Source organism: Hippoglossus stenolepis, chromosome 2, assembly GCF_022539355.2.
Source record: "Hippoglossus stenolepis isolate QCI-W04-F060 chromosome 2, HSTE1.2, whole genome shotgun sequence".
NCBI classification, from domain to species: domain Eukaryota; kingdom Metazoa; phylum Chordata; class Actinopteri; order Pleuronectiformes; family Pleuronectidae; genus Hippoglossus; species Hippoglossus stenolepis.
In genome coordinates, this window is record NC_061484.1 from 4,092,026 (window position 1) to 4,118,830 (window position 26,805).

At 40.4% G+C, this 26,805-nt stretch overlaps 1 protein-coding gene across 1 annotated transcript in view; it reads right to left on the reverse strand.

Moving 5' to 3' along the window:
• rptor (regulatory associated protein of MTOR, complex 1) overlaps positions 1-26,805 on the reverse strand; it is a 153,715-nt gene that overhangs the window by 121,077 nt on the left and 5,833 nt on the right. The window contains 2 exon segments of the mRNA XM_047342165.1: positions 12,553-12,635; positions 14,292-14,394. Coding sequence (XP_047198121.1) covers positions 12,553-12,635; positions 14,292-14,394 — 186 coding nt within the window.

Genomic DNA, 26,805 nt, shown 5'->3' on the forward strand with positions numbered 1-26,805 from the left:
ACACATAAGAATACAAAGAACCAGCATTCAAGATGTGTGGTGCCGTCAAAATGATAATGAAAAACACACACAGACAGAGTATCAGCACGGCACAACAGCAGACCTGTCATTTAATTCAACATCTCCCAGATGGGTGTTTGATTACCCTCTTGGAAAAGGTAATGAAATCTGCCCCACATCATCTGCAGTACTCCTAACAAGCAGTGGCCATCTGCCATTGGGAAAAAAGCTGTTTTATTTCGGGGTTAAGTGTGATTACATTTAAGGTTGGACAGCGAGGCAGACATCATGTTATAAAATGAGCCCATTAAAAGGCCACCGCTGGTCAGGTCGTTGATACAGACATCCCACACTGCCTTGAGACAGACAGAAACCAGTGTGAGGAGAGCAGGCCATTAGAGAAAGAGAAGGGGGGCCAGGGGAGCCATTAGCTGAAGACTGAAGGAGCAGAGGGGGACAGTAATGGTCAATACAGACAGCCGTCTTACTAATTACTGCAAATTGAGAGGTGCGGGTTCTAGCATTCAGAGGCATCAAGGCCAAAATGAAGGACAATGAACTTGACTGACAGTGGGAGACAATTTAGAGTAAAGGATGCCGGGTAACAGCTGACAGAGCAGCTACGTCTCAGTGTTGTTACTTTCCACTCTTCACTTGTGACAGTGGGGATGTGAAGACTGATATCACAATCTGCTGAGTGCATAATTAGAAGAACTCACTCTTTAATTGAAGCCACTTTAGGGGGGAAAAGACTTATAATTATTAGACTGTAATGCCTCATAACATGAACTGCTGTTAACAGAACAAAGAGCCCGCTGTACATTATAATAGTTCTACATCAACTTTAGTGCCAAACAACTCATTGCTAATGCATTAGTCACACTATTGAGAGCTAAAACTACTTTTAATTCTTTCTCATATCTTAATGAAAAAACGATAATAAAACTGAGATTTCCGTTTACACTGCACTCAGTGAAAATGTCTTACAATTGTGTTTTTGAATATCAGAGTAACTGATTCAACGACATTAGTCTGTAATAGCATGCCTTGTTGGTAAGAAGAACAACTGTACTGTTGGAGAAAAGGGAATCATTTCATAGAGAAATCAGACTCTCAAGAGGTACACAGGTGTTACCTCAAGGTAGGCAAGACTGTATTCAAAGGCTTAGATGAATGCTATGTTGCCATTCATTTAAAGTATTGCACAGCTCAGGCAGAAGAAAAGAAGGAAGTGAGTGACAGATATCTCACCTCTTTAGAAATACTTAACCAAAAGAACTTGCAGCTTACACCACACAACCACAAAATACTATACACCTCTTCTCAAGACTAGGTCACATTTATTTGTCTAAAGAAATTAGGTGGGAGCAGAATCTTGGTGATGTAAGCTGTGTCCAAATTTGTACTTTTGGAGTTTCAAGGATGAACAGCACTGCAGCCGAATCCAATAAAATTGAAGTAACTGGGGACCACTTCTTCAAACGTAAAAAAACAACAGTAGAAAATATAAAATGCCTGCATACTGCTCCTGTTGTGTCATCCAAGTGCCCATAAGCGCTGGCATTCAAATTTGACTCACAACGGCATCATTTACACCAGGTTTTTAGCCAGATAGATAGCTGGTTAGCTTCATCACCGCCGCGCAATGAATCGTAAAGGTCTGCACAAGAAAGATCCACTCGTTGGATCCTCTGTTCCTTGGGAAGGGAAGGACAAATTTCTCTATTTTCCCTTACCTATTCTGTTTTGTTCACTGCACACATTTCAATAAAACGAAATATTGAAGAGGAAACGCTAACCTCTCTGAGCTAACAAATGTGCTGAGGGGAGATTCGCAAATTTATTAGCTGGTTAGTTTGGCTTCGTCACTTATCACTAGTGGGACCGCCGATGGTGAATCCACTGGAATGCTTTTTTGCCATGAAATTCCAGTGTTTTAAATTTCAGAATGTCCAGGCATTGGATCGATAGTAATCAAAAACTGGTACAGTAAAATGTTTCCACAGGGCCTTGTGAAATAGGTAGTGCTAGAAGCTTGGTAACACACTAACTGCTTCAGTTCATTGATAACCGCTAACATGTGAGCCAACCAGGAAAATGCTAGTACTAATAAATCAGAATAGTGCTCCAAGCTAGACGGTCAATAAGATCACAAGGTTTATTCAACGTTTATTTGTGCCATTGACTCCTTTATTGAGTTTCCAATGCACTCAATAACAAGAAGTCCTTTACGAGGACTTCTTTCCATTGAGTGTGGCCCACCTCTGTCTTCTTTAGCGTTGGATCCTATCTCTTAACTGTGAAAAAATCCAACCTCATTTGTGGAGCAGTTTAAAAGAATGAATGTGCGAAGCTATAAAGAGTGATTTTACTCATTTCAAAAAAGTATCAATCATAATGTGATGATCAGTGTTGATAATGTGTTGGCGGGTGCAAACAAAATCCATGTTTAAATTGTAGCGAGTCAGAGACGTCAGCGGATATGGTGTCAGAGAGAGAGAAGTGAGTCAGAGGAGTCAGGATGGACTGAATGAATGAATGAATATATAAAATTTACTATTTTATATAATGTACCACTTCGCAGGTTCATCTGTACAGTTGAATGAATTCTGGGAAGTAGCCCATTATATTAGCAAAATAAAATAACAAATCGGCCAAACACCCCCCCCCCCAAAAAAATAATCTGGGATAGCTGTTTGTGGGTAGATGGTGTGAGGAATTATGTCTTTTTTGTTTTACCTTGAAGTTAAAGCTTTAATATACCACTAAAGAACATTCATTTTTTAAAATAATCTTACACAAATGAAAGCTGTGCCAATTGTGCGCTGTAAGACATTTAAAAAAATCTGCGTTTAATTGGCCATTTGCCTGGCAGGACAATTTAAGAGACACTTAGACTCAAAGCACAGAAGAAAAGAGCAATTGAATTCAATAGTGCAGCTACAGCTGGGTGGGTAGAGCTTTGTTAGTAATAAGACAGTAACATGTAGCCCATACACTCTGGATGATCAGTGTGCAAAGAAAAAGCTTGGTGGCAGGCAGTGAAGTGTCTCTCCAATGACTTGCAAAGACACAAAATTGTCTTCACGGATGAGCGTCTTCTGTCATCCCTCTGTTCCTCCACAGTTCAGATTCACAGAGTCCTATGCTGATTGGATCTATTCCGCATTTTTACCATTTTCCTTAAACACACATGCCCCGGTTCCCATGCAATGCTCAACTGGAGGCTTGTTGGATTGGCGTGGGCACGCAGTCACCGTGACACATTTTTTACACATGGCTAAATGTGTTAATAATGGCAGAATGAAAGGTGCATCTATCTTTAATCTCCATCCACTGAGTCACATCCTGGCCTCCCTTGTTGTCCCCTCCTGCTCTGCATCCTCTTACAAAATTCATGCCAACACATGCACTCACATTTAATAAGCTCTTGTATGACTGTATGACAACAGCACAGATCCAAACAGCAGACAGACAGAGTCGGTGACAGGGTGGTGGAGAAACTGAAGCATTAAGCAGCTAAAGAGCCAGCTTTTCCCCTCAGGAGTAGGTTAAACACAGTTAAAATGGTAGTGAATATTGGACCAACGTTCGTCCAAAGCTCAAGAGACACACCTCAATGTGAATGATAATGATATTCAATGAGTGCTGGCTGTATAAAGAGGAATTTGTTGGTAACATGTTTGTCATAACTATATAGGTGTCGTCAGTGTGAACTTTGAAAAACAGAGAATGTAAGGGGAAGAATGTGTTTTCTTTCATAACAATATGAAAGAAAACACATTCATGAGGTCATTTCAGTGCACTGCCTTCACTTGGCCTGGTATGACAAGTAGATTATGGTGGCTTAAAATTAAATTATGGGATCACTTTAACAATTGATCAGTGACAGAGAATGAGACGATAAGTCTCTTTACTCCATCCAGTGCACACATGGTACACACTCAACCAGCCGAAACTGGTCCAAAAAGAAGATATAATTAACCAAATATTGTAATTTGCCATAATGCTGTTGGCTCAGAGTTTTCATCCACTCACTTTATTATGCATTTGTCATGCTGCACATCCAGGGCATCATCCATCACAGCTGAAAATCAGCAGTTCAATGTGGCCCAGGACACATTTGCAATAAGAAAATGGCCATATGCATCCCAGACTGAGCAATTAGATCTCAATCACATCTTTCTTAGGTGTGTTCACACTAGACCTCCACTTCAGAAAGATGTTAATGTCCTGTATGACAACACTGCATTTACAACCATTAATTACCATTCAGTCATTTGGCTGGTGCTTTTATCCAAAGCAGCGTACAATTCAGGGACAAAACCTAAGCTTTGGAAGAGTAGGATACCTTTAAGTCAGCACTAAGTGCTAAATCTGTTAATCGAGAGTTTAAGTGTAGGACATCAGGTAAAGAAGTACACTGAAAATTCACAGTAAGTGCTTGTTAGGTATGTCTAAGGGTGTAAGAGGTATGAAAGGACGTGCTCTCACAAAAGATGGGTCTTCAAGACATTCTTGAACATAGATAGGAATGCCCCTCCGCTGATGGATGGCATTCTGAGTTGGGTAAGGCCTGATTTGATTATGTTGTAGTGCGAAGTGGCACAACTGGGAGACGGACACAACATGGTTGTGAGAGAATTTTTCCATCTTCTTCTCAGAAAGATTAATTTAATTTACCTTTCCCTATGAAACGTCCAATCAGTGTCAGGCTATGGGTTAGGTATCGAGAGAGAGAGCTGGTCATTAAACCTGACACCCAGGTTTCTCACAAACTTGGCATGACTCAGCTAAGAAGGTGATTTAAATTAACCACAATGATGTGCATTTCACACACATCATGAGCAAAAATACCCCAGAAAATCTTAGGGTCATCTCAGAGCTTGTTCTTCCCCTTATCAGAATTAAATGGAGGAATGAAGGCAGACTCCATCTTACAAAGAATGAATGCCCTTGGAGCAATGATCATAAGATTACAGCTCCACTGGTATGAGGATACACAAAACCCAAGCCCCATTTGGGTTTCAACCATAGACTGATGGATGAAGTGTGTCCTCTTCTTCCCAATATTCAGTAATTAAGCCAAAATATCCAAGATATGCACACCACCATCTTTCAACAAAGATTTCATTTGGAGCCAGTCTATGCAGTATAGCGATCGGTGATTGGAGCCATGGGACCAATCGAGAGTCGGTCTCATGACCTTTTCACATTTGAACATATATCAGTGTGATAAGAACTTCCTAAAATGACAGTAACCAATCTCTGAGAAAAATTTGCCATGTATTTGGACTTTTTACTTGGCCCATTTCCCATCCACTAACAGAGAGAGGGAGGCAATTGAGACACTTTGGCTTCACTTTTAGGGAGCAGCCATGTTTCTCTTACTTTAGCGATGCATTACTACAATTGATGATAAATACTAGCCATTATACAACACCTATCCATACAGTAATTTGGAGTTAATCTCCATCCAATCATCAACACAAGATGGAGGTTTTCAAACTGTCGTTAACTGAGATGTTAACAAGGTGATCTGCATCAGTGAGAGGACTGATCACTAACCCCTCCCCCCCACTCTTCCTGTCCCACTAGAGAACTGTAGCCTTCCTCATAAGTACATTGTTTATAGATGTATTGGTGGAATGTCTTTATGTCTTACAGTGGGCTAATGGTTTTCTCTGTGGCTCCTATTGGACTGGTGCATGAGGAGAGGCGAGGGCAGATCATTAAGATGGTTTCCGCATCGCGTTATTCACTCTGCAGGTTCCGGCACACACTGGTTTTCAGTGAACTCAAATGGGATTTCAATGATTTGGCAGCTGTGAGGGGTCCTCAAAGGGAATCATGTAGTGGTGCTGGTTACTGAGTTGGACACGTGGACAGGAAATACTGATGCCTTATAACCAGCATAGGCAGGAAATTAAAATATTTTTTTCTTTTCTTGTCCAAGATTTACAACAGAAATAAGAATGTTAGAAGTGATCCATATTTTCCAATACCTTTTTTGAATTTGGGTTAGTTTCGTGACAGTGCACGTCATTCCTACACTTAGCGTTATGCTTAATCGGCACACACTAACACAATGAATGTGACCAAAGCACATTGCCCTTCTGCCGGCCACACAGCAGCTTCACAAGAACCAACACTGTTATCGCATGATTTGGTTGTTTTATCATCCTCCAGTGATTTTTTTGCCATCTGATGTACTATCATACACCAAGGTATGTTCCTTTTAGCACTCAACTTAACTTGTTGTCAACGAGTCACAAGGGCAGCTTTACAAACTCTACTTGACAGGGGGTTACCTCAACTCACATGGTGGAAGTTCCCCTGATATACAGGATGTTTGAGTCATGGTTTATATTAACAAAGCATGTGAAAAAGCAAATTTCTTGCAAAGAAGAATCATCCTTATCCCTCCCTAGTTTCACACTGTCACTGGCCCACTGGCAAATCAATTTTGTCGAAAACTGACTGATTGCACTGTTCAGACAATACATTCATAACACTTAAGGCTCATACATTCTCTATATAACATTTCTACTGTAGACGTGTTGACTTCGCAAATACAAGCTGTCGAAATTAGTTTTTAAGTCCAGTGGCTGGGCTCAGCTTTAGAAAAAGGATGAGGAGTTCATCCGTATTAGAACCACTGCTCCTCCATGTCAAAAGGGGACAGTTGAGATGGTTGGGGCATCTAGTCTAATGCTGTCAGTTCTGTCTGTTAGGTGGAAAATGGGTTAATTTTTAGATGGGCACAGTGACAGTCGCAGGAATAGCTGCAGAGAACCATATTTAAATTGACAGCCGTTCCTAATTGCCCAATTGTTGGTATTATGGTTCTGACAATGGGTGCTGCAATCATGTATTCATTGATCATTTCACGTTAGGAATTCTTTCTCTGCTGTGTGGTTTGGCTGTTCCAGGGTGATAAGAGAAAAAAAAAACTCAAAACAAATGAAAAGCAGAGAGTTTTAGCTGCAGCTCATTGATAAATTATGCAAAGAAAGTTCGTAGAGTGAACAGCAAGGGGGTTACAGAGTGCAACCAAGCAGTAGAGGGAGATCCAGGGAGAGAGGGATGACAGCACACAGACGGATAAAAAGACAGACCTAAAGAGAAAAGACGATGATATTGGACAGAGACCAGTAAATCTGGTGTACATGTTCAGCGATGTAAGCCATGCTGCACTGGCCATAGGACAAGACTACCACATGTATGGTGCATTTCACCTCAGTAACTACCAAACATCTAGTAGGCAAGGTGGTAGAATTTTAAACTAGACTTCAAAACTTGTAACGGAGGAGAGGGAGAGAAAGAGAAAAGGAGTGACATGCAGAAAGAAAATGAAAGAGAACAAGTGAGGCATGAAAGAGAATAGCAGAGCACAGGAGACATGTTGAGCTGGAAAACTCAAAGAGAAATTGAAAGTGAAGGAAGGTATCTCACTAACATAGCTTCGTGATGCCTCTGCATGAAACAAAGGCAGTCCACGGTTGAATATAGTCTGGACTCAAATACAACACAATACAGACGCACTCAATAAAAACACTGCAGAACAAGGATGAAGTTAAACAACAACAATGTCTGACAAACAAAAGAACGATGGTGTGGAATGTACAATACCATCTGCCGTACAAAAGAACAATTAGAGTGCTGAGAGTTTGTGAGTGGGGTCAGGGCAGGAAAACTATAATAACGCTGCCATTATCGCCAACACAAGGGTCTAGTTCCCAACCTGCTGACCACTGTGTCACAAATTATGATTTACCATTTGCAGCTACAGTCATCTGGCACACACAAATTAAACCACATGCACAACTTTACTAATTATTCAAAAGGAATGTGATGCCTTATATCAGTTCACAAATGAAACACTGGATACATCTGGCAGCTTTTTTATGAGGCTAAATGACACCCAAACTACGAAACAAATCCTGACCCATTCAGGTTAAAGTACCATGAGGACTGAAAGTCCAAAATAAAAAAAACATAACCAACCAGGTTCATGGTTTGGGAGAAACACATGCCTAAAGTTCTTAAACCTGAGTCTGAGAAGTTGCACTATTATGAGGCAGCATCACATTTAAGTGTCAGAATATGAGGACATAAGCAGGGTGTGTGCCCACAGCTGACAGCAATCACATCAGCTCTACTGACAGCCGTCAGGTGTCTCCTTCCCTTAACTTCTTTATCAGTGACTGCTTCTAGCATGCTATGCTAATTCTGCAGGTTAGGAATCATACACGTAACAAAAAACAGAATCTGTGTGGGGGGAGTTATACATACAGAAGGCAAGAAAGCACGGAGGGGATTTAAAAACTTTAACTAAAGTAGTCGACATATTAATTTTAAGACACCAACTGAGTCTCCAGACAGTTTTTGCCATTCATTTTTCATATTTGTTGTGCTTTCATGATTTGGATGTTGGAAAACTGTGTCGATAGATTTAGCCATAATGACAATGATAACAATTTCCTGCACCGCTGTGAAGGTTCAGTCCCAAAGTAATAAAGACAACTCCCAAAGGTTTTTCAGCAGCCTTGACCATGTTTGTTAAAAAGGTCAATGAAGTTGCTTTGAATCAAAATCCTTCAGATATTGGTTGATGTGGCAACAGCTCAGTTCATCGCTGATAACAGCATGCATGCCAGGAGCAGCTACACTCATTACACTAAAGGGTGTCGGCCCTCCCTCGTTTACACAGTGGATCAGTGAGAACTTGGAGCATCCATACCTCTACCGAGGCTAACGCGTGGCTATTTCGCCATGTTAAAGAAGATGAAAAATGTTTTGGATCTGCCCATTTATCAGATCCCTTCCAGAATTTAATGGGCTTCCACAAGCTTTCATGGAAATTCGTTAGGTAGGTTTTGAGTCCTGCTGACAAGACAGACAAACAAAAATGTAGACGAACAGTAGAGAGCAACAAGAAATTGCACACATCAGTAGGTATAAGTCCACTAATATGACTGACTTTTGGGGGATGGTTGGCGAAAATGTACCAAAAAAACAATACCATGTAAACATCCTTCAACCATGTTTTATGAATAAATTCATTTTTGCATAATCCTGCTGATAATCAAAAAGACAGAATAATGAACCATCCAACCACCAAACAAACAGACAATGTTGCTTGAAATGGTTAAACTGGAATGATGATAAAATGTTATCTTTTGTATTTGCTGTTGCATCACAATCCACTACGAGCATTCCTTCCAGTAGACAGTGAACCACCAAAATGAACTATTATGGAGCAAATCAGTCCTGATTGACTGAAAAAAATCAGTTGCAGAAGAACAGTAGGATAAAGAATGTGATGTAATCTGCCTGTGCTGCATTAGATCTCAGCTCCAAGCTCCTAGAGGCAGAGAGGTATCAGATCTTTTCTTTACTTGATTGTAAAAACAAACACAGACAAAGAAGACTGGTGAAAATACGCAGATGTAAAGGAGGCAAGGACAGAAGAAAATATATAACTTTGATGTGGCGTGGAAAAAGATGATGAAGAAAGGTCAGAGAAAGAAATACAAAAAAACTCTTAAAAAAGAGTGAGAGGGAGTGTTGGGAGAGAAAGCGAGTGGGCAGCAGCCAAGACAGTGTTTGCCTTTCTCTCTGTATTTGCTGGCCATGAGTGTTAATGTTAGAGTACAGCAGCAAACAGAGAAGGGAATTTGTGACGGCAGGCTGGCACAGCTAAACTCTCTGAGCAGCTCCACTGCTATGAACACAGCTCGTACACACCAACACCAGTGGGATAAGTGACTGAACGGGTTTCAGATCTGCTATTTGGTCTAATATTTACCAACTGGCTTCATCCGAAATTACCTTACTACCAGGTTTCTCGTCACGGTGAAAGAGCAGGTAAATAGCTGCGGTGTAATTGACTGCTTTATCAACCGTTTATATAAGGTGTGTTGGCGAACGCTGCTCTGTGGTGGTGCCGCAGAGCTGGAGAAAGAAAAAAAAAAAAAGAAAAAGGCACAGCTTTCTCAGCCTCCCACTCCTCCTCCTGCACTCCTACCACCTGACCTCAGAGGTCAGCAGAGCTCAAGCCCACATTCCTTCAACTGCTCTCTCTTAGGATGTCTCTTCCTTCACCCCCTCTTGTGTGTCACTTCTGTGGCATCTTACAAAACAGCCACACAATGTTATTTTTAATTTTACCTACTCAAGATATAAGGTTTTTGGTGGACATGTAGGATGCCAAAGCTCCGACTAACAAGGCTCAGCAGCTACTACGGTCTCTATTTTACCTTTTTCTTAGTCTTTCAGCTCCTCCATTCCACCTGGCCCAAAACATCCCATATCCCTATTGCTCTCAGCAGACACCTGAGGTCTGATTTCTTTCACACATCTAATAAACAGACCTTTTGTTACAAAGTCTCACAAGAAAAAAGGCCTCATCAAATCGAGTCGTCTAAATCATATTTGCAGGTGGTTTGAAATGCAGTTCAAATCCAAGATCTGCAAATGCAGCTCTGCTCAACCGTTCCCATCAAATTTCAAGTGTCTGCTTATTTCTTTCACTACTCCCCACAGGATACATGTCTGACATAGCAAGAGGCACAGAGAGAAATATATAAAGGAGTGTACAAATGTATGCAGCATCATACACTGTTGTCATCTGGTGCAGACTTTCAAATAAAATATAGTTGAAATAAGACTTTTTAGTGCTTATTTACCATCCACATGGTAATCACAAGATGTAATCTTTCTTCAAATTTACATCAAATGCAGAAATGTCAGCAGCACATAAAGAGCATGAAACCGCTTCATTCAACACCTCTGATCTCAGTTACAGCTGTCACTGTCCTAAAGACCCACCTTAGAATACAGTTTTTCCCAGAATATGTTGTTTACTACAATTATCTGAAATGAAACTTTTTGGAGAAGAGAGGGGGCCTAGAGAAAATGTAATGACTTAATGTTTTTTATTTAGTCAGTCATCTACAAACTCAACTGATCATGAAATGAGAAACTGTCGGTGGAGAATCCTGTGGATGTCCTGATCAGCAGCTTCAACGTCTTCCTCAGACAAACTAAATCATCAAACTAGACCTTTGACAATTTGAGCTGTTGCCAATGGAGAACCACACCTCACTGAAAACATGAATGAATGGTGAAATGACAGAAAATCCCGTCACGTTTTGTAAACACTGTCTACTAAGACTGGGTACAGTCAGTCGCATGGATCAGATTTCCTGTTGCCTAAGCACAGTTCTCTCCTTACCATTTCCTGCTCTCTCTGTCCAAACATTGTGAAAGCAGGTTACTGATCACAAATCAGTCTTTTCTTGAGCATCTTTCATCTACTCCAGTGCATATCTCCATCTCCGCTTGTCCTCACACCCTAACATCCATTTTGTTTTCTTAACCTTCACTTATCTCGCTTCATCTGTGTTTAGGAGTGATGGAAAAGCTGCCTCTACCATCTGCTCCAGCACAGAGGCTGCGATGCTCGGAGGCCAAGGGAGAGCTCGACTGAGGAGCCTCTGAGAAAATACCGACCTCGCTTACAGCTGGGAGCCAAGAGGAAGTGCAGCTGCTAGCAATGATATGAATCCATGAACACACACACATACACTTATAACAGCTGAATTTACAAGAGCATGTGATGCATCTGTTTAAAGAAAAAGAAATAAGAATCACTGTCAAGAGCAGGTGGGTGTTTGTTGGAACGTTGAACACAGAAGAGTATAAGTGATGATACAAAGAGATATTAAAAATAAAACCATTCAACCATCAAATGATCACAGAGGAAACTGAATTATGGGCCATAGAGTTACAATGACAGCTGCAGGACAGGAGTTGAGTTTTTTTGAATTCACACACTAAAAGCAGATAAGTGCAAGATGTCACAGTTTCATTCAGGTTTCATCTGGACTAGAACCACGTTGATCACTTTTGTACATGCCAATGAGAAAATGTAAATGGGTGGACTGTATTTTCTACAGCGCTCTTCTGGTTTCATCGACCGTTCATCGACCATTCACCCACATATTCATTCGCTGGAGCAAGGAATCAAACCACTGACATTCTGGTAAGTGGAAGAACTGCTCAACATCCGTAGCGACAACCTTATAGATTGATGAGGGTAAAATAATACATTTAAAATGTCCACAAAGTAATACCTGGAGAAAAAAACATTCTCCAGAAAGCCTCTTCTCACACAAAAACTACCACCACTACCCGTTTCATTCACAGATTTGGCAAAAATCTGAAAGAAGGTTGTTTTTATTAACCAGAATAAAATTTGTGACGCATTCTGTGGGAACGCATCATAATAGTTTCCCGTTAGCTGTGAACGTACCATATGGGTTATTGGATGCTAAATCAATCACTGATGATATGATATGACCAAAGTCAGATCTTGGAGGGCGGATGATTCTTCATTGTTTTATTTGATGCATTTCATCCGAGTGTGTATGTACTGTAATGTGCAATAGCTGTGAGAGTGTGTGTGTTTGTGTGTGTGTGTGTGTTTGTGTCATTACAAGAACATTTAAGAGAAAGAGTGGGGCTGGTTCATGTGAACCCACTTACCCTGGGTTGCCAGTTTTCATATTGCTTCTGCAGGTTGGCTCCGATGGTCTCCAGAGCTTTCTGTGGACTCATCGACAGAGGATCTGGCAAGCAAACACAGAGAGTAAAATACACTGCGTACACACGTACGTACACACGTACGTACACACGCCTGCATGCACACACCCACACGTACGTACAGCACGCGACACGTCGATACACGTCGCACACACACCCACACACACGTGCACGCAACGCCACACACACACACACACACACACACACACACACACACACACACACACACACACACACACACACACACACACACACACACACACACACACACACACACACACACACACACACACACACACACACAAAACCTCCATGGCACAGTAAAACTATACTCATTCAATCGAAGGTGATAAAGCAGCCATGATTGTAAAGTGTCAGATTTTTAGCTGACAGTTTTACCAAAACCAATGTAACAAAACAGCAAATGTTGTTTAATATTCATGAAAAAGATACAACAGAACTATGATGACAAAGGCAAGTTCGTCCTTTCAGCATCAAAGGAAAATTTCTTATCAAATCAAAAGCAGTGTTTGGAAAAATATCAGCAGCCTCAGGTTGAAATATTGATGAGAGTGCATCAATATGGCAAGAAGAATAGCAAAATATAGATTGAGGACAGATCAAATTGTGCGCAGCAGGCAGAGACTAATGTATTGGCAAGTTTGCAGGAGATACTGATGCGCTTATGCAGAGAAGTTATCCACTGCTCTTGTGATGAATGAGGCTTTGTCGCACTATCACAACTAAATGATTGTGTTTGATGGTTCAAATAATAACTTCTGTGTGTGTGTCATTTTAAAGAAATAATATATACTTTTCTTGGAATAATAAGAAATTTCAAAATACACAATTACTTTTTTTAACTTATTATTATCTAGACTCTTGAGACACTGTATTTTTTTCTCAAACTTATAGACTTTGGAGAAATGTGAAGTAAAATGAATAATAAAATAGTGACTTTCAAGAAACCTATGGTGAAAGTGCATATTGAAACACCAAGATCTCTCCCAAGTCCCTATAGGATTACACAATTTCCTGTACTGGTGCCACTGTGTAAAATAAGTTTTCTGACAACCACACACACACACCATAGCAAAAGAAAAGCTGATGTGTGTCGATCTATTTGCAAATAGATGCATCAGATTCCATATATTCTACTCTGGTGTATTTCAGGACATCACCCCTGCCTTTACCTCTGAAAGTTCGCCATCTCTAGAACCAAGCGGCAGGTCTTCACAGTGTCAGGAAACACTCAGAGAGTTAAGAAACTTTAAGAGCTGTGTTCACACTTTAATGTGCCTCCCTCACTCCTCGAAGAGTAAAGGAGTCTCAGGGGAGGCAAACAGTGGTTTTGAGGTTTCCATTCAATGGAGGTGGTTCCTTTGTCTTTGTTCTGTGTTACGTGTTGTGGTTCTCTCGACTAATTCATCTTTTGTTGACAAAGCACTTATGAATTCAGCTCTGGGAGAGACTAAGAATGTCGCTAAATGCTGCAAAGTAAAAGCTAAACTTTTACTGTCATGGTTTGTTATAAATGGTGTTTTCAGGATAAGACGGACTACTCAGAAATGGCATCAGCTTGACTGTCAGTGATAATGTGTATTTTCTAAAAGAGCGTCATTGAAAAAAAAGTTACATTGTAAGAGCATGTTCATTCATTTTCATGTTACAGACTCACTCACCTATCCAGCACTCCAGTCTGGCGCAGGGTGAGGTCTTGACCACATCGGGGGGGTCCACTCCAACATTGAGACACAACACCAGCGCTACACTGACCGTCTTCATCTGGGAGAGAAGACACAGGACACAACATTATCTTCACATCACTCATCAGTGCTCACATCATTGTTAAAGTTTTTCAAAAGCACATTAAATCTGTATTCATCTGAGTAACTGGACTGAGCATGCTTGTGTTCAGGTCCCTTCAGGGACGTTTTTCTAGTAAACCACATTCTGCTGCTCCTGGCCAATGACAATCCAGTGAAGCAGTAAAAGTTAAGTGTCTCATCCAGGGGGGAACTCCACAATAGTTACTGAGAAAGAAGATTTATTCACTTCCACATTTTTCCACTTGATCCAGGGACTTCAACTATAGAAATAGAGCTCACTATATTGCTGCTGTCAGACATGCACTGAGCCCAGAATATTCTCCTGAAATGATCCAGTGGGGCTCTGTGTGAGTACCCTAATGTCCGAGGGAGAGGCTCCAGACTTTCCATGGAGTGAGTAGACGAGTTGATGATGATTTTAAACACGCAACAGACACAAAACTGATGCAGACAAATATGTCAAGCTGGACAGACAATGAGATTCAAGAGTTTTTGATAATAAGGGCAGACGCCAGTGTTGATGTGCTGCAAAATTGCAAACTTTCTGCAGCAGGATTTATACATTATGTCTTGCCTCCTGCATTCTCTACCCAGACGCCACCCCTCTAGGGATGGCATAACTTCCAGATAATTTCCTGCTGCGTTCTTCATATGAGAAAGAAAAATCCTAGAGAAAAACCAGACCTACTTTTTCCGGAGTTCATGTCTAAAAAACGGCTTCAGTTTTCTACAGCTAGAAGAATAACTAGTTCTGTCATTATACTAAGGGCTCTAACCTGAAACTGTAAAGTATGAATATAAAACAGAGAGGTGCAGATAAAGCAAAGGCTCATTGAATAAATAAATAATCAAAAACCTTAATGATCTTTATGAAAAGTGCATAAGCAGACCTGACACACAAGAAAGAGTAAAAACACCTGCACCTGCTTAATGAAAAAACATTTGATAAAACAATGTTTGTTTTTTTGAGCCAGTGTAGATAGTGTGTGGGTGTTTCTTCTTCCAAATGAAAATGGGACAGGAGCATCGTAACAACAGACTGATGTCACACCAGGAAATGAGACCTAACACTAAAGTCCACTGTGGCCCGAAGTGAGGGGAAAAAGACATAGGCCATCGAAATAGAATAACCATTGATCCATGGGTTATGTGGAAAATCCTGACAAACACACACACACACACACACAGAGCGACCTGTTCAGGCAGCACAGGTCTCCAACAGTGCAAATTACACACAGAAGTAGCAGTGAGCACTTCAGCACCATCAGCACTTCAGAAACATTCCGTTGTGCAGCGGAGCAGACGTCAGCCGCGGTGACACCCTGTCGCCCCAACTTGTAGCTCCAATTAAAGAGGACACTGACACAATGAACTGAAATCAAGGAAGTGCCAACAAAAGCTGCCTGATCAGCTGCCTGAGGTCTGCTTGATAAAACTCGCACTTGAATACTGCAGAGAAGACAACCCTTGACAGCACATATGTTGTGCAGCTGAGGAAACACTTCTTTGTCTTCTTAATCTCAAAGTCATTATTACACCATTGACAATACAAAATAATATATTTTTTTATACTTAAAATACAATGGGAAATAATTGTTCCTTATATGTTGTCCATTCAATTTTTCAGATTATATTTGTATAGCCATATTCAAAAATCACAAGTTGCCTCATAGGGCTAAACAAGGTGTGAGATACTCTCCCCCTAACCCTGAGTGAGAGTGAGGAACAAACTACCAAAAAGAAGGGATCCCTCTACGAGGATGGACAGAGTGTAACAGATGTCCCGTGTAACAGAGCAAGTTATCAACAAAATAACAATATTTACAACATTGATGAGAAAAGACAGTGGCTGTGTCTGAAATCACTCACTAGTCACTATATACCAGCGCTATGGTGTCCCAATGTTCAGGGACGTTTTTACATAGGTCAGGTGGATGCGTCGCCCAGTGTTTTAGAGAAACCACTTGTCCAAAAAAAGTTTGCAGTCATCAATGTCCATTTTTAACATACAGCCCATTTTTGTTTTAGCTTTCTCATAACAACTAGCTATAAAATGACAATTTGCTATGGCTTAAACACATTAGACCACTGGTGGATGGGAGACTGCAGGACAAACTGTAAATATCACTTCTGAAAGTTTAATGGGTGTTTTGATAAATTACTCGTATTGGCTACGGTTTTATTGCACATGCATTAATGAGCAGAGCTGCTGTCAACTTGAATAATAGGTTTATGTTTCCCTTCACTTGATGTCACATTCTCCTCCTCGCCCTCCCTGCCCTGCCGTTCCACGTGTGTCCGTGTGAGTGGCAAGAGAGAGCTGCATGAGGACACATTTGTTCAGAGCTAAGTCATTCAATAGTTTACACACGTACAACACTTCCAGGTAAGTCAATGTAATAGTGCCAAGTGACCTTTTCCAGGTAGTGCCGGATAACTCTCTGTGGGTAATGTAAACCTATAGAGCATGTGTTGTGTTTGAGTACAGTGGGTTTCGTGACCTCCCCTGGCTGAGCAGCGTTAGGAAGGCTGTTGTTGAGAGGGTAATTAAGGTGCCCTCATCCTCTCCCACCGATAGAGGAAAAGGTCAGTGTGCTAGTGGGACTGGGCAGGACAAGACTCAACTTGCACAGCATCCGCACACATGCAGTCACACTGCAGCATATCACCTCAATCATGTCCATCTGACCTCCTCACCCCTCAACCTTCTCCCACCTGCATGCTTGGTAAAAACTCCATTTAGTCCTGACAGATTCATATTGGAATTTACACAGTTTACTCTTGCATGAAAGGTCCAGACACGACTGAGGGTCTAGGGGCTCTGTTGAGCTGTACTTATTGTGTGGTCACGTGGTGTCAGGAATAATCGAAGATTTGTTCCCGACTAGGATAACTAACGAAAACATGAGTTCTAGTGAACAAATCGGAAAGTGGGTGAAACTTTTGGCACAGGAGTTGCTAAATCGCTGACTTCATCACCACCTTTTACAGCGTCCACGCACGTTTTCAACTTCCAGACACAAGTAGGAACAATGAGTTCACAACTCTGGAAATGGGACCTTCCATGCACCATGTGAATGCAGTTATGGATAGTGTTGCTTTTAAATAAATGCAATCTTTAGCCTTGCTAATATGCCCACAGTGACAATGTCATACTGAGGTTTAGTACATATTTTTATGAAGCTCACCATCACACTCTATTACACCTGACATTGAAATTCATCTTGTTCCCAGATTCTATGTAGTTATGATTTTAACCTGATTATATTTACACCTGGTATCAATATGCATTTCCATTATTCATATTAGTATTGCTGTCAGGCTTAAATTACGTCTTCTTGTTTGTAAATATGAAGTCCTGTCAATGAAACCAAGTGGAGTTGTAGATGGAGGCTCAATGCGGTTTAAAGAAAAGAAACCCAAAGTAACATTAGATGAATTATTGGAGCAGGTTTACATCATTCTTCATGAGTAAATCATACGCAAATGCATGGCTCCATTCAAGCCCCAGACAAGCCTCTGCTCTCCACAAAAACCTTACTGCACAAGTTTACCAAGAGGAGCTTCAATCTCCAACACACTAATGGTAAAATGTTTTGTGGGCTGAAGACACAAGGTTGATTTGTCAGATGGCTGGGCACCAGAAGAAGATGGGTGATGCAGCAGGACAATCACCCGACATGGGGTCTAAACTAAGAAAATCCACAGTTTGGGGTGGCCCAATCAGAGCTCAGACCTTAAACCAATGCTGAGTTCGGACTACGAGAGAGGAGGTCACATAGCAGACATCATCAGAATATACCTGATGATGTCATTCCTCCTGAATGTTGTGCAGGTCAGATCCACAGCTAAAATAAGTCTTTGTTTGAGGTAATTGCTGCCAAAGGAGGTTCGGACAGTTATTGAATCCAAGGATTCACTTATTTCCCACCAGCACTAACAATGTTTTGTGGGTGTATTCAATAAAGACACAAATTATAAATGTTTGCGTTTTAGCAAAAGCACACGATGTTTGTCTATCCTCGTGACTTGTGAAGATTATATCACATTTTATTACCAATTAACAAAGAAAAACAGCTTTTTCAGAAGATTTCGGATGATGCTTTAAATATAATTTTTGTCTATTCTCAACTTTTGGATCAGAAATGGTATCTTTAAATCTAAGGATAGCTCAAGTGTTTTCATGAACACCGGAAAGCGGCTAGAAGTCTAAGATTGTCTCCCCAGCCACACGATCTAAAAGTCCATCAGGTTTCATGGGACACATTTCTTCTCTTCCTTTATCCTTCAAAGAACTGGAGGCTTTCTGTCAAGAATGATCCAATGTCCCCTGACACACAGCTTTCACTCAAATGACAGAAAAGTCAATGAAGATTCAAGCTGTTTGGGAGCTAGAGGCTGGTTTTACTGCTTATTAAGCACTTTTACTTCTTTACTGATATTCTTTTAGTTTGCACTACGATGTGTTTCACATTATCTTGTCTACGAAATGTGTGCCTTTTTCCTTCACACATATTAAAAGGAAGGTGTCAGTACGCAGATCCTTTGACCAATAAGAACACCATATTTTAAGTAATTTTATTCTGAAATGTGCCCTCCTCACCCAATAGACAAGTCAATTGAATAAAAAGAAATTGTGCACAGTTAAAAAATGAAAGAGATGGAGGTCAACTGCCTCAATAAGATGATTTTACTGCTAATATGTAGGCAAATGTGCCTGTTCCCTGTCAACTCTGCAGGGGCTGCAAAAGATCTACACCATTATCCTGGGAAAAGACACTGACAGCGTCCAAAAGTCTGAGACCACTTGAATAGGAAGGTGGCCTGTACATCTAAAACATATTACAAAGACACAGCCTCAACTGGGAGGAACCGGGGCAGGTTTGGCCTTTAAAATACAACAGCAGAAGTGACAGCACACTATTAATGCAAATTCCAGTGGGAGAGAGAAAAGATGTTACTGCCACGGCAGGTTAAATGTCAAGAAAAACTGTTGGCTCTCAAGAGACGGTAAACTATCATATCATTTTTTTTTACCTCAACATGGACCAGCATACAAATATACAAGAGATACAGAAACAGGTACTTCAGCAGATAGAAGTCAAACTCATCACCCAAGGTGCAATGAGGACAGGAGACACTACTGCCACCGCAACAATGGTATCACTTTGGAGTTAATCATGGTTATACTTAAGTGGTTCCAGTTGATGATATAATAACCATCCCAAAACGAGCATCCCTGATGAAATTATTTGTTTCTGTCCATCGTCCAATGCAGGTAATTTACAACAGATTTGACCTTGATATTCATAAGAATAACAAAGACGAATGAGGCACAGTGTTTCTTTTCACAATCATCATTACGATGCAACATGACATTTGAGTATGATGCCTCACGGGTGTGGTCCACATTATTCTCACTGATTTATCCGCTTGTTTGTTCCACATTACCTCACACTCAGTGAAAACAAGAACAGGTAGTTCATTTAACCAAGCTTGTAAATAATTGATCAAAAGAGATTTTTTATATCTATTGGGCAGCAATGTAGGTATCTGCAGGGCTTATAGCAATAACGTAGTTGCTCCCTTAGACGCTGTTAAAATGGTTAAGCTGTGAGTGTAGTGCTCGTTAAGATATTTAAGGGGACCTATTATGCGCATTTCCATCTCTATATTTTTATTCCGAGTCTCCACTGAGCAGCTTTTCATGATTCACACTTTTTTAAAAGTCCTTATTTATCTCAAAGTGCCTGTCTGTCAGTTAAGCCTCTGACTAAAAACTGCAGAGGGGCAGCGTGCCCAGCACTTGAATGCACTGTCTCGTCCTCTTACAGATGTGGAGAAGCTGAAAGTAAAAATGTTTCTATGTAAGCCCCAGTTAAAGTATATGTGAGATATGTGATACATTAAAATACAAGAAAGACTGTGATGAGTAAACTCTTCTTAATGTGATAGGCAGGTCAGTGTAGAAACCAAATCTCTCTCACACACACACTTTTATGTCATACGTTCGGTTTCTAAATTGGCCTACTTATCTCACTTGGTGTGAGGCCTGCAACTAAGTAATTATTTTCATCATAGCATTATAAGTCATTTATTTTCTTGATTAATAGATTTATGGATTGGTCTGTAAATGCAAGAAACATTTTCATAAAGTGACCTCTTCAAATATTTTGTTTTGTTTTCAGTTCATAAAAGACGATGAACAAAACCAGGAAATGTGCTCACTGCAGAGGCTGGAAACAGTAAAGTAGTCAATTTGGGCTAAAAAGTATCAATTTATACTCCATGCCAATTTTCTGTTGACTGAGTAATTAATTCATGAACTTATTACTGCGACGTTTTGTCAGCCCAGCAAACAATTATTTCCAAGGCAAGGAATTAGATTTTCTTTTCTTGAATTCAGGTTATACTCGTTTTAAAAGCACATTGGTGTGCAACACATTCCACATCTAAAGCCCAATTCATGCTTCCGCGTCGAAGCTACACTGTAGGTAAGCACCTATGCACAGGGCTGAGCATTCATGTTGGGTGTACGTGTGTGTGAGTCGCGCTGCAACAACACCGCCGAAACACTAGAAGCGGTAGAGTTTCTATGCTGGTGGAGTGTCTTCCGGTTTCTGGTCCGCTTATTTACAAATTGTCCGGCGTCTCTGTTTACTTCAGAACAATGTTGAGTGTTACGAAGCGGATCATGTTGGAGTTGGAGCTGAGAGATGTTGAAGAGCAATTACTTTTTCTTAAAGAACTGCAGTGAAGAAAAGGAAGACTTTGTCCGTGTTCGTTTCTTCAACTCAATTAAAAACTGGTGGCAAGTCTGCTGGAAATGCGATGCTACCAAGTGGACCAATCACAGCTCCTACAGTCTGCATCTCTGACACATAGTTACATTTTTGGGGAGGTGCAGGTCAGGGCACGGAGTATGGCTCTATGTGGCGTACACATCCACTCATAGGCTACAACGTAGCTTCGACGCAGAAGCTTGAATTGGGCTTAACATGTTGTTACCATATTTATTATTTTTCTGTAAACTTCTGAGCACTTTGGATTTGTCACTTCCTGCAAATCATCATAGTTACACATCTTAAATAATTGATATTTGCATCTGCACAGTGGATTCAACAACATTTTACAAAGTCTGCGGTCATATCAATTTAACAACATTAACTGTTTGTATGATGCAGAATAAATTGTTAACTCATCCAAGTAAAAGGGTAAAACAGGAATTTTAGGTAAAAGTGATTTAAATCTCATTAATTTGAATTGAGTTGGATAAGATCCACCCATCAATTGGAGATAGTAGGAAACTAAAGAATTTTTTAAAAAGGGCTGCAATTGACAAAAAAATATGTAATAACTGTCAATAACTGATAAACTTTTAACCATTATTGATTTGTAAAGCAGAAAATCACCTTTGGCTCTGTTTTGATCGCTTGTAAAGAAAAGAATAGATCAGTGGACAATGAAAATAATAGTTGGTTCCAGCCAAAGGAAAACACAAATGGAAACAGCAGGACTGTTATCGTAGATGTGTTAAAGACAGTGATAAGAAGAAATGAGTGGAGAGAAAGAGAGGGGGGATGAGTGAGGATTCCCTGTGTGACCTGAGCACCTTTTGACCCATAACAAGATAATGTAGCTCTTGATCAAAGCGGAGGCTTCAGCCTGTTAATTTGACTATAAGTACTAACCTGAGAGGACAGCCTAAACAAAATGAGATTTTAATACAGGTATGCTCTGACCCTCATGGATTTCCAATAACCTCATTAAGTCTTTTTCTTTGTGAGGCAAAGGGAGAGAAATGAGGAGTAGGAGAGCCGAAAGAACAGAAGAGGGAATCAGAAAAGCAAATGGGAAGGAGGATAAATATTCAAATTACGTGTGTGTGTGTGTGTCCACACATTATGTGGACTTGTCTTCATTAAGAGGACAAAAAGTAAGCAAGATTTAAAGGAGAAGATGTGTATTAAAGTTAGGGTGAGGGAAGTTTAAGTTAAAGTGAGTAATCAGGATTCGAATGCAAGTCAATGTATTGTCCTCTGAAGTCATGGTGACGAGTTAGCATGTGTGCGTGCATCTCCCTGTTTTGGCCTATGCACATAATTGGTTGCCGTCCTCCTCTCATTAATAGCGGCACAGGACTCCAGGGGACTTCCCAGCTTTTTCCCCCCACGCCCTTTTAAGACTCCGATACAGCCCCGCAGCTCTGGTCAATGCGACGATCAATGGCCCCTATTTATTACATTTGTTAGGCCAACAATAAATAAAGGTTATTAAAATGGTGGAGACCATTGATCTCCTACGGTCATGTAGCAACAGGTCATGATATGGACACTTCAGCAGAGTTGTGTATGTGACTTGCTCTTAAAATACAAAATGTGTTTTTGGTATATCTGAAAAAATAATAAATAATAAATAAAAAATACATGGCAAACATTTCTTGCCAAAGAGCCAAATACAGCTTTTTACATAGGCCTTAGTATGTAAAAAAAAATGGCCATGCTCATAATTTGGGCTAAGAGCCAACAAGCACAGTCTCCTCCTGTAGAATGAGCTTTTCTCCATGTCCTTTGTTACAAACACAATGAATTGTACAAATGGGTAAATTCCTTCCTGACAAAGGCATTTATGCTGCCAAAAGTGACAAGAGTAGCTGAATGAGGGGAAAAAAAAGTTAAAACTCTGTGTAATTTCTCACCTCTACACACATTGGACATTTGCTGTAAAAGAACGATTATCAAGTATTCTGTTTTGGAAAGTTTAACACTTAAATGTTTTGACGTGCACTTTAGCTGCCTAGGTTTTTGCATGTGTACGAGAAAAGAAAAAGAAGAACATGAAAACTGCTGTCAAGTTCCCATGTGAAGAACCATTGGATGTGTTTGGAACCCACTGATAATAGCCTGTACAGTAAGTGCACAAGCAGGCACTGAGGACATTCTTGAGAAATACTGTACTGTATACAATATTTGTCCTCTGTCTGCATAAGTAATCTTTATATTATCAGGTAGGGACATTTCTCCAGCAACACTCTGCCCCTTTGTCACACACATACATGCATTAAATACAGAGAAAGACTAAAATGATCAGCAAAACCGTTGCTCCGTTAAACATTTTAACATCTCCCCTATGCTCAAGGTGACGCTGCACTTTACTCTATGAATCTAAAAAAGACGCCGCGGTGGGAAGAAATGCAGTCATGGATTAATACAACTGCAGAGGTTAAGAGCCACTTCTGCTCCCTTTCCTCATGAAAAATAAATATAGATTTAATAGCATTTGAAAAGCTAAAGGATAACTCTGCTAAGGCATTGTACAGACTGTACTGATCAGCTTAAATAAAAGCACAAGACTGCGATACAGGTGGTCTGTTAGGACAATGTACAGCCACATTCAGCACCTCCTACCAGCTAGAAAAGCTCACAGATTTCTCCATGATGTCTCTACATCCATTTTTATGAGACGAGAAGGAGTGCTACTGCTCATTAATCTCGATTCCCAATAAAAACCACCGGCATTATCCTTCCACTAATTACAATGATGCAGGAAAGGAAATAAAAGATACTGTTTACTGAGACAGAGTTGTATCCTTGCAACTAATGAGCTCAATAAAACCATTCTTTGTGAAGATGCAGGAAACTTCTTGGAGATCCAGAAGTGTATAAGAATCTATATCAAAAGCAAATGATCAAGAGATAAAATGCGCATGTGACGCGTGCACAGTCCAATCTGTATGATGCTTCATTATCTACGGCTTTGTCGAGTATTTATCTATCTAAAAGACACATGAACAGGGTGGGAACTTTGAATGTACATTTGTTGGCCAAAGGGCATTTCCCATATGTTCACAGTATGGTGAGATCACCGCCATAATTCAAGAAATGTATACAAATACCTATCATGGATATTTACAAACATTTTTCAAGCTTGTGTGGCTGAAAGTCTATGTGCTGCCTAATGAGCGGAGTACATTGATTGAATACAACTAATGATGCAGAAGATAAAGCAGCACAGACAGCCTGTCTCATTTCCACATTATTACAATGTGCTTGGGTATTGATGACTTATTGATTTCATTACTCCTAAGTGAAAACACACAGCAGGCAGCGCATGTGTGAAAACAAGTAGGGAGGAAGCTGGGACAATTTTAAATGGGTCGTTCGTGTGTGTGTGTGTGTGTGTGTGTGTGTGTGTGTGTGTGTGTGTGTGTGTGTCTTTCCAGAAAGGTGCAAGAAACAAGAAACATGTCCTCAGTCAGCCACACTTATTCCAAAATAATTATATTATAATAAAAATATTATATTATAGTTCTATTGATTTACTTGTGTCATAAATGAGGGTTGGCTGGTATCCAATTTGCAGTGCAGTTCAACTATGATTTTCGTCTTTTTGCTACTTCAATTTTAATTTAGTCTATTTTCATGTGTGTAATTTCTATGTTGTGAGGCACTTTGAGCTAATAAGTTTATTCATATTTTCATGTAACCGCACAAACATGACGCATGTTCTAATTTTACAATCCACCGTGAGAATCGGAAAAGCAAATCAAACTAGAATGGCACTCAGAAAAGCACAAACCTCCACCAAAGCCCAGCAGTCCCTTTAAATTCAGTCAAACTTCATCAAATTTCATAGATATCTGTTCCTTAAATGTGACTGATATTTTTCATCAAGATTCATGGATTATTCTCTGAGGAAACAGTGAAAATGTTGAAAAACACCCTTGCTCACAATGTTAAAGAAAGTAAAAATGTAATGGGTAAACAACCAAAGTACAAACCAACAAACAAACAGGGGTGAAAACTAAGGTTGGGCATCGTTAGGGTTTTTGCAAATACACAGTGCGAGAACCGATACACAAGCAGTCAAACATGGTGCATCCATCTGCTTTTAAATGTATCATTTAGTTTGTCATGTTTCTCCCTTCATTCTATTCTGGGTTTACTGGTGGATCAAAAACAACAAGGTGCATACCACCACCAACTCTACAAGTTGTTTGCTGCCAGCTGTCGGTTCACAACTCTCGGATATTACGCTATTTGCTGGACGTCCCGGTGTCAGAAACCTTTCCTAATGAAATTCAGCCACACTTTCAACTGTCAAGCTTTAGCCATTGTGTCATCATGTTGACTCGAGTTTGAGGTAGCTACTAGCTAACTGTAGGTTATCATTTTGTGTAGAGTGTGTTGTCGAGTTAATTGCCATGTTAACTAGGCACGTGTGGTGATGTTTATGTTGCCTGAAGCAGAGCTATTTTAGTACATAGCTCAGGCACTGAGATGAGGCACCGAAATCTGGGTTGTGATTCAGTCTGGCAGGTACCTGCCGTGTAGGAATCGGTGCCTGATTGACACCGGCTTTCCACATCCAACCCTAGTGAAAACATAACCTCATTGGCTTTGGAGGGGATGCTGTCTTCTAAGTCTTTAGCAGAGTAGCAGGATTTTTCATGAGAGCATTGAAACAGACACATTGCTCATACTGGAAGATACCATATTACCTTTGTTAATGAGATTTTGGCATTGACAACCTATGCACACATTCTTGGTCATGGCCATATGTCTGACATTCATCATTACTGACATGTTTGACCCATAGAAGATGATTTAAGGATACATGTCAGGACCCAGGTCACAGTTACTGGACCTTCAGATGCCTCATACTGAGTCTAATACTTTCCCTGCATTCTATGCCTATGTAAGGAAAGAAACAAGCTATGGTGCCACATGAGTTATGTCTCATGTGTTGTTTGTGTTACACTATAGAGAGATATATCAACTCTGTGCATTTCTTAATCTGTGTTGATTTCTTCACTGATTAAAGCATACTAAGAATGAGCATTGACACAGCACTGTATTAAAGTGTCTCAACTGAGGCTCAGGTGTATGAATTCAACCCTCCTCCCGGAGAAAAACCTGTGCGTCATCTCCAAGAATTTGCTCTAACCATCAACCTTATTGCCACACAACTATAACAAATCACTCTTTACGATGACGTTCTGTGCACTTGCATGCGGCAAGGGTTTGTTAAAGAGGCTAAGGGGTGGGCATTAAGTTTGCATTACGCTTGAGTCAAGCAACTCCGACGTCACACAGCTTACAGCTCCAGAGGATTGTGAAGAATAATAACTGGGGACAGACACGTTTCTGTGCATGCAAGGTAAGAGACAGGTTGTCTGTCTAACAATGTTAGACCGTTAATGATTTTAGGTATTTTAAGCATTGGTGATGTCCCCATCTGATTCAAGTCTTTTAATATTAGGTATCCACTCACAGAGTCTGTTTCTGAACATAATTTACTTCACCTAAATGGTAATGTAACTGACACACTGACATAACACAGCTGCCGGCTAGTTAATCTCACATAC